The sequence below is a fragment of the Marmota marmota genome, unplaced genomic scaffold (assembly GCF_001458135.2).
Source record: "Marmota marmota marmota unplaced genomic scaffold, marMar, whole genome shotgun sequence".
In the NCBI taxonomy this organism is placed as follows: domain Eukaryota; kingdom Metazoa; phylum Chordata; class Mammalia; order Rodentia; family Sciuridae; genus Marmota; species Marmota marmota.
The window spans coordinates 9,403,066-9,412,473 of record NW_026000019.1 but is presented as its reverse complement, the minus strand read 5'-3'; the positions used below and the strand labels follow the sequence as shown (position 1 = coordinate 9,412,473).

Sequence of the window (9,408 nt, the reverse complement as noted above, 5' to 3'; positions counted from 1 at the left end):
ATAAAAATATTGTTTTGAGCTAAGATCATCTTCTATGTATTCAATGATGGTTCTGCACTTTTGATAATGTTTAGTACTTTCTGTATGCCAGCATTCGGACATCAGTGGTAGTCTCTTGCTGTAAATAATTTATGTTTATAAATGGACATATTCTTAAACCTCTCCTCTTTTTAATTTTGAGGAACCAATGTATAATTTGTTTTTATTATTTTAAGATTAACAATTGCTAAAAATTAGTTTTGAGGCTTACTTCCTGTCTTCATCCATTTGACGTACTATAACAAAATACTTTAGACTGGATAACTTATAAGCGACATAAATTTACAACTCACAGTTCTGGAAACTGGAAAGTTCAAGATTAAGGCACCAGGGCTGGGGATGTGGCTCAAGCGGTAGCGCGCTCGCCTGGCATGCGTGCGGCCCAGGTTCAATCCTCAGCACCACATACAGCAAAGATGTTGTGTCCACCGAAAACTAAAAAATAAATATTAAAAATTCTCTCACTCTCTTTAAAAAAAAAAAAAAAAAGATTAAGGCACCAGCAAATTCAGAGTCTGGTCATAGATGGCACCTTCTGTGTCCTCAGATAATAGCATGGCAAAATGGTTCCCTAAGCCTCTTAAAAGGACACTGATTTCTCAAGACCTAATAACCTCCCAAAGTCCCCACCTCTTGATACTATTGCATTGGAGATTAGGTTTTCTAGGGAAGTTCAGACTTTTCCTCTGAAGATTTAATAATTGACTCTGCTGAAACAAACTGATAATAGGCAGATTAAAAGAAGAAAAATCATACAAATTTCCTATGAATTATGAAAGGCCAGTTGGTTGAGGCTTAACTACTGTTTTCATAGATAGGGGAGAGAGAAGTTGGAGGCTATAGGTAATTTAATTTTAGAGGGTTAATACATAATTTTTAGGGGAGTAGGGATGAACTTCAACAGACAGTGGTCTGGGACATAGTTCCTCTGGGCTGAGGTGTGGTGTTTGATTTTTCAATGGACCTTTATTTTATTTATTTACATGTGGTACTGAGAATTGAACCCAGTGCCTCACACATGCTAGGCAAGTGCTTTCCCACTGAGCCACCACCCCAGCCCCAGGTGTTTGATTTTTCAGCTTCTTTCTTTCACATGTATTTAGTCTTCCTTGGATGATGAAATTTCAGTAAGAATATTTGGCCAGACATGGTGGACATTTGTAATCCCAGGAGGCTGAGGCAAGAGGATTGCAAGTTTCAGAGCAGTCTGGGCAATTTAATGAGACCCTGTCCCAAAATAAAATGAAAAGGGGCAACAGATGTAACTTGATGATAGAGCACTTACTTACCTAGAATGTGTGAAGTTCTCTGAATTCAATCACAAAAGAAAAAAGGATATTTGAAGGCATGTATGTTCGTCTTTGGCAGAACCTGTGGTAAACTAGGCAAAGGAACCTCACAGAAAACTCTTCCCTGTGTTTGCTACTTGCCAGGTGCTCTCACTTTTGAAGTTTAGGGAGGCATATTTTATTTTTATTTATTTTTTAAAATACCTTTTTAGTCATAGATGGACATGACTTTAATTATTAATTTATTTTTTTTGTGCTGCTGAGGATTGAACCCAGTGCCTCACGCATGCTAGGCAAGTGCTGTACCACTCAGCCCCAGCCCCAGCCCCAGCCCAGGGAGGCATATTTTAGAGTTCGGTTTTCTGAACCCACCTATAGTTTCAAACTCAGTTTTGGGGATACACATACATTCTGACCATACATTTTTCTTTCCAAATACTAAAATCATTTTTGTCTTCTTTTTATTCCTAGCAATGTCTCAGGCTGTGCAGACAAATGGAACTCAACCATTAAGCAAAACATGGGAACTCAGTTTATATGAATTACAACGAACACCTCAGGTAATATAGACCAAGATAACCTAGGGGAAATATGAGGTATATATAAACTGGAATATAGTTTTAGAAATTGAAAACTTATAACAGTAATAGTAAATTTATATACAAGACAACCTGACATTAGGTTTGTTAGCTGACACTTCATGTATTGATTCAAGAAATAATTTGTCATGAACCAAGGCTATCATAATTGTGTGTAACAGGAAAAAAACAAATAGGTAATTTTTCTGAAAAGTTTGGCTGTGCAGGGAAGCAGAGAAATGGAGCAAAATTTCAGAGGGGAAAGTGGGATTGAGTAGTTTTCAATTTTGTTTTGTTTTCTAAGATAGAATGCCCCTTTCCCTGCTTCCTCTTGCACATTCTAGGACATATGTAGAATGTATCTTTCACATTTCATTATGTAGCAACTCTATTGAGATAGTAATGTCACAGGCTGATTTAATGTAGAGGGAGAGATTACTGAAGCCTGAGAGCAAATAAAATAATCCAAAGAGGGATGTCTTTGAGAAGAAATGAAGGAATTTACTTTTGATAGGAAGAGGCATAGTTCTTCTTGAAAGGAGAGAAGATAATTTATAGGTTTGATAGAAAGTGAGGAAGCTTCTTTTAATGAAATATAAAGTAATCTGTTGCAGGTAGAAGAATGCCTGCAGATAGAAGAAAAGGTATTAAATAGTGTAGAGAAAGAAAAAACTAGTTTGAGCAGCGTTGGATGCCCATTTCAGGCTGGTGAAATTTTTAGCAATAGCATTCTGGTTCTCCTCTTTCTTTGCCCCCACATTGTTGTATGCTCCAGGTGGTACGTTTATCCAGGATTCAATTTTGTAAGGTCTGTTCTAAAGAGGGAGATAATAATTGGTTTATCATAATAGCTGAGTGATAGTTTTCTAATCTATAAAATAAAGGTTATAATTCTTAAATCAAAAGTTTGTGTGTTAGGATTTTGAGTGTTCTAACACAAATATTTATGTATGAGGTGATAGTGGTAGATACACTAAGTACCCTGATCTTATTATTATACACTATATACAAGTATTGGAATGTTATACTGTGTCCCATAACTATGTATAATTACAATATGTTAATTAAAAATGTATTTTTAAATAACAATAACACAGGAAAAAAGTATGCTTGTTTAAGTAAAGTAAAATGCTTACAGTGCTTTGTGTAGAGAGGTTAAACGTAATAGTTACTTAATAATATATGGTAATTATTATTGTAAATTTAAATATATTCTACTTGAGCCCTTTATGGACATTATCTATAATTACTGACTTGGCTTGAAAGTGGTTGATCTCTGGCCATATTTAAGAAAGCACAAATAGGATGGAGAGCAGTGGAAACAGGAAGTGTCTGTAGCATGCTGGAAAACCCTTACTTGCAGCTTCTCTATTACTTTTCATTACCCACCATACAAGAACCTTCCTTAGTCCATCTGAGCTGATATTGGTGGTTGTAGAGTTAGGTAATCTTTTGTTCTTAGTGCCACTTGTAGGGAGGATTTACTAATCACTCTGTTGCAGTATATCCTGGAATTCTTCATTGGAACTCCAAATGCATTTTTGCAGACAGTTAGGGACAATTACATATGGTAATACATATACTTCAGATGTGTTGTGGTTTAAAATAGCTGTGGGTTAGTCTGAAAACCTGAACACTTTTTATAGAATTGCTCTTAGGATAATACTTTTTTGAGGTTAAAAAGTGATTTAGAAATGAAATCCTATTAAATTGATAAATCAATATGTACTTTTGTTGGAATCTTAAAATACTTTAATGGACATGAAACACAATTTATTAAAGTGGTAATTTTTGAAGATGGAAGAATTCTTATAGTTCGATTAGTCCTAACTTCCTTATTTTGCAGACAAGAAAAAACAGTGTCATAATAATTTAGAAGCACAGAATTAATAACTAGAGCTACTAAGGTATATGATTTCAAATTCAAATATATGCATTTATTTATCTATTCAAATGTGCTTTTTAATCACACCAGGATAATTTTTTACTACTAAGTTTTTGTATACATTGTTGTCTTTAGCATTAAAATAAAAGTATTTATGAAGTGATGGTCAGGTTGAGGGGAATTAGATTATATTATAGCTGAAAGAAGATTGATTATGAGTTAACAGTGGTAGTAGTTGGGTGATGGATACATACATGTTAATTTTTACCATTTTCAGTACTTTCATATGGTCAGATTTGTCCATAATTTTTTTAAAAATTAGCATTCAATTTTAAAGTGATTCTTTTACAGGAGGCAATAACAGATGGCCTGGAGATTGTGGTTTCACCTAGAAGTCTACACAGTGAATTAATGTGCCCAATTTGTTTGGATATGTTGAAGAACACCATGACTACAAAGGAGTGTTTGCATCGTTTTTGTGCAGATTGTATTATCACAGCCCTTAGAAGTGGGTATGTTGAAATAAGTTATACTGTGTACTTAAATTGTACCATGACAGGGCTCTCTGGAGTTGGAGAAATGTATTCCGACCAAAGTATTTGGTTAAAGCCTAGTTTTTAATTATTGGCAAATATTTGTTTTGAAATCATTGGTTTCATGTAATTTCAGAAGTCTCATAGGATAAGTATGTATTTGATAAAATTATAAAACATGAAACCATGGCTTTCCTATTTGTTAAATATATAAATAATATCCATATGAAAGTGTTATTCTAAGAAAAAAGTTGATAATCTGTAAATAAGTAGAAGGTAATTTTTCCCTGTATGGCAAGGATATTAGAAGAGGGAAATATAAATTAGAAAAGGACAGTTGGGTGTTGTGGTGCATACCTATAATCCCAGTGACTCAGGAGGCTGAAGCAAGAGGGTCCTATATTCATATCTCAGCAACTTGGTGAAACCCTGTCTCAAAATAAAAGGGCTGGGAATGTAGTTGAGCGGTAGAGTGCCCCTAGGCTCAATCCCCAGTACTGTGAGAAAAAAGAGGGTGGGGGGATGATTTTTATTTCTAAAATGATTATATGTAAATTATTATTAAAAATATTCAAATTTTTCTATTTGTAAGTGGTGGTGTCTAAGATTTCCAAAATTTTGCTTACGTACTGGTTAGATTTTTCAGGAAAATTCAGGTTAATCATTTAAAATTCTGTGACTTAGTAAAGATAATAACTGTAATAAAGAACTGGATATTTTTGTCTTTAGCCCAAGATACTAGCATTATTTGCATTTTTCTCTCCTCTTTTTATTTAGCAACAAAGAATGTCCTACTTGTCGGAAAAAGCTAGTTTCCAAAAGATCACTCAGGCCAGATCCAAACTTTGATGCACTCATCAGCAAAATTTATCCAAGTCGTGATGAGTATGAAGCTCATCAAGAGAGAGTATTAGCCAGGATCAACAAGCACAATAATCAACAGGCACTCAGTCATAGCATTGAGGAAGGACTGAAGATACAGGCCATGAACAGGTAAATGGGAAAGAGAGCCTGACCTGATAGCCATTTTTCTGAATATTAAATATTGAATTTACTTTTTGAAAAGTGTAAATAAAATATGGTAACAAATCATAGTGCTACATGAGTACCTTTTCATTATAATATATGCTTGTAGGCCTAATTAGGGTATTCCTTTTTCTTTCTTCCTTTCTTTTTTAATTAGACATTGATGGACCTTTATTTTATTCATTTATTTGTATGTGGTGCTGAGAATCGAAACCAGTGCTTCACACATGTTAGGCAAGTGCTCTACCACTGAGCCACAACCCCAGCCCAGGGTATTCCTTTTAAAACACTGGAATCTAGCTTGGAGCAGTGGTACATGCCTATAGTCCCAGATGCTGGGGAAACAGGGGCAGGAGAGGATCACAAATTCAAGGCCTGGGCAGTTTAGCAAAAAGCTGTTTCAGAATAAAAAATTAAAAGGGGTTGTGGATGTAGCTTGGTGGTAGAGCACTCCTGGGTCCTCAGCACCACACACACCAAAAACCTCTCAAAACCATGAAACAAATTTTACTGTCTTGGGGCTGTGGTTGTAGCTAGTGTAGAGTGCTGGCCTAGTATATGTGAGGTTCTATCCTCAGCACCACAAATAAAGAAAAAAAGAAAGAAAGTATTGTGCCCATTTACAGCTAAAAAATAAATAAAATTTAAAAGTGTTTAAAAATTTTTTTAATGTCTCTTAGCCATTTTTGAGTGTGGAGTTCAGTTGTGTTAAGTACATTTACACTGTTTTGCAACCAATCTCCAGAATCCTTTTTATCTTTTAAAACTCCAGTTGTACCAATTAAGCAGTAACTCCCCATTTCCCCTCCTCCCCCCTGCACCTGGTAGCTACCATTTTATTTTGTTTATATAAATTGATAACCTCATATAAGGGGATTCAGTATTTGTCTTTTTGTGACTGGTTTATTTCACTTTAGCACAGTATTTTCAACATGTTTCTCCACATGGTAGTATGGGATCAGAGTTCATTCCTTTTTAAGACTGAATAATATCCCACTGTATATCTTTTTGAATCATAATTTTGCCCTTGAATGCATTAATCTTTCTGTTTTAAAATTTTTGAGATGATCCATAGATTTTTATAAGCAGAATTTTACTTTATTAAATTATTTTTAAAATCAATAGGTTATCCTTGTTAATGGCAATAAACATACTAATCTCAGAAGTACATGTCATTCTTTCCTATCTTTTTCATCATCCCTCTCATTGTGCATACAGGTAGAAACAGGCAATATTGTAGAAAGAATGTGGTCTGTTATCACATTCTAGCTTTCTTCCTGCCATTTATTTAACTTTGTAACTCAGTTTCTTTGGCTTTTCTTAACTACAAATTGATGGAAATGTATTGCCTTCCCAGGTTGTTTTGAGGAGTAAAGGAGATTATGTACACAAAGTTCCTTGCCCAGTAATTGGCTTTAGAATTTGAGCTTGTTAACTGAGCTGCATCTGTATCCATCCCATTTTCCTCATTTGCATTACATTAGCAGACTTTGAGACAAGTCTCCCGGGGAGCTAGTGCTAAATATCCATCCTCCTCTATATTATATTTGCTTAACAGTGTTCTAATTTACACCTGAAAGAGGCATAAATAACTTCCCTTAGAGATTTTACTGTTTCAAATTTGAATCATACCTTTCTTTAGAATTATAGTCTTATAAAAATGGTAAAATATAAACAAGACTTACCAGTATAAAAGTGAGTTGACAAATTGGTTTAAATCACTAAAGTGTGTGGTGAGATTTTCTAGACCGTTCAGGGACGTGTGGAAGCAATGATATTATTCAACTAACCAAATTTACTTATCAAAATTTTTTAGAATTCTAAACTTCAGTAGCAAACATGCTTCATATTTGATGGTTTAAAGGCCTAAATATAAATTTATGCATCCTTTATTTTCTTTTTCTTCCCCTTCTTTTTAACTAGATTACAGCGAGGCAAGAAACAGCAGATTGAAAATGGCAGTGGAGCAGAAGATAATGGTGACAGTTCACATTGTAGTAATGCATCCACACATAGCAATCAGGAAGCAGGCCCTAGTAACAAACGGACCAAAACATCTGATGATTCTGGGCTTGAACTTGATAATAACAATGCAACAGTGGCAATTGATCCAGTAATGGATGGTGCTAGTGAAATTGAATTAGTATTCAGGCCTCATCCCACACTTATGGAAAAAGATGACAGTGCACAGACAAGGTAAATGTGTGGGCTAGTTTTAGCTATATGAGTTCAAAATGTTTAATTTGGAGTTAAAAGGTGACTGTGACTTTTTTATGGGGGACCATAGTGTTGGGTTTGATTCTTAACACTATGGTCCCCCATAAAAAAGGTAGGGAGCAATTTTGCATAAGAAATAGAAGCAGTATTTGTCATCCATTGTTAGGGTTCAGCTTGTTTATACAGGTCCTGCATGGCTTTCTTTTCCTATGTACCTCCCATCCAAAGTTGTACATATGAAAAGAACGACCCTCCTAGGTAGAGGACAGGAAAGGACCATATCAGGTACCAAAAGGCTTTTAAAATTCAAGCTGCAAAGATGCATTTGCCTGTATTTCCAGCATCCTGCCTGTGTGACTGAGTGCAGATTAACAAAATAATAATTGAACGAATGAATGAATGAATAGAATTACAATGTTTTAAAAAAATCCCTAGAACTTCTATGCTCAGTTTTAAAAAACAGAAATTTTAAATCTTATACAATAAACAATTTGCTGATATTCTTACTATTCCTCTTGCTGCCATAGGCAGTAGATCTTAATCATTGGGGTTGAAGGGCATATTGTACTTTCTGTAGTACTTTGTGTATATTTTTTTATTTTTGTCACTTTTTACAGGCGGTAAGGATGGTAGAGCTTTCATATCCGACAGTGAGCGTGTTGTACCTTTCAATTAGAAAGTTTTAGGTTATAGAACAACAAATTTGTTACTTTGTCAATAATTGAAACATTAGCATTTTACTTTAGCTTTTCTAGAAATATAATACATAATTTACATTTTTCTCAGGGTATTCTACAAATTAAATTTTTAATTTTTAATTCTTCCAGATATATAAAGACTTCAGGTAATGCCACTGTTGATCACTTATCCAAGTATCTGGCTGTGAGATTAGCTTTAGAAGAACTTCGAAGCAAGGGAGAATCAAACCAGATGAACCTTGACACAGCCAGTGAGAAGCAGTATACCATTTATATAGCAACAGCAAGTGGCCAGTTCACTGTGAGTATTTAAAATAATGGACTATTTATAAAAGGAGCATCTTGACCAGCTCGAGTGGGGAGTGGTGGGGTGAGACCTAAGAAAACAATGTACAGCCCTAAGACCCCCAGAAAAGAAATTGCAACAGAGTAGTTCATTTTTGATATTCCCTAAGATTATAAAATAAGGGCTAGGAATGGTGGTACATGCCTATATTCCCATGCCTATAAACTAGCTAAGGCTGAGACAGGAGGATCCCAAGTTCCAAGGCAGTCTCAGCAATTTAGCAAAGCTCTAAGCAACGTAGTGAGACAAAAATGACTGGGGATATGGCTCACTGGTGAAGTGCCCCTGGGTTCAATCCCCAGTACTAAAAATAAAACAGATTCTGTAAGACTTCTGTTTTCGTTTTATCTCGCTATTATTGTGCTTCATGCAATTTTTATAATTTTTTTTCTTTTTCATTTTAGGTATTAAATGGCTCTTTTTCTTTGGAATTGGTCAGTGAGAAGTACTGGAAAGTGAATAAACCCATGGAACTTTATTACGCACCCACCAAGGAGCACAAATGAGCTTTTAAAAACCAATTCTGAGACTGAACTTTTTTATAGCCTGTTTCTTTAATATTAAAGATGTACCATCATTACTTTTATGGACAGATCTTGGATATGTTGTTCAATTTTTCTTTCTGAGCCAGACTCGTTTACACTTTTAGAATCATTTCCCCTTAATTTAAGATTTACTTTTTGGAAGGGACTATAGTTATTCAGTACTTTTGCTTTCCTTTGAAGAATATATCTAAGTTGTGTGCTTTCACAAAGTATGGTTCCATTGGGAGCACCTTTGACCTGGGAATTTTTCAT

The 9,408-nt window shown here is 34.9% G+C and overlaps 1 protein-coding gene across 1 annotated transcript; it reads left to right on the top strand.

The window, feature by feature from the left end:
• Window positions 1-1,798: 1,798 nt before the first annotated feature.
• Rnf2 (ring finger protein 2) lies at window positions 1,799-9,203 on the top strand. Its single transcript, XM_015491702.2, has 6 exons — window positions 1,799-1,888; window positions 4,143-4,303; window positions 5,102-5,317; window positions 7,274-7,546; window positions 8,395-8,566; window positions 9,016-9,203. Exons 1-6 carry the CDS (start codon window positions 1,802-1,804, stop codon window positions 9,115-9,117), a joined length of 1,011 nt encoding a protein of 336 aa, XP_015347188.1. The 5' UTR covers window positions 1,799-1,801; the 3' UTR covers window positions 9,118-9,203.
• The last annotated feature ends 205 nt before the right edge of the window (window positions 9,204-9,408 follow it).

Excerpts from the sequence above, each read along its gene's own strand:
- Rnf2 (XM_015491702.2), top strand. The coding sequence starts at position 1,802 with ATGTCTCAGGCTGTGCAGACAAATGGAACTCAACCATTAAGCAAAACA. Across the intron at positions 4,304-5,101 it reads ATCACAGCCCTTAGAAGTGG|CAACAAAGAATGTCCTACTT; the intron begins GTATGTTGAAAT and ends CTTTTTATTTAG. Across the intron at positions 5,318-7,273 it reads AAGATACAGGCCATGAACAG|ATTACAGCGAGGCAAGAAAC; the intron begins GTAAATGGGAAA and ends CTTTTTAACTAG.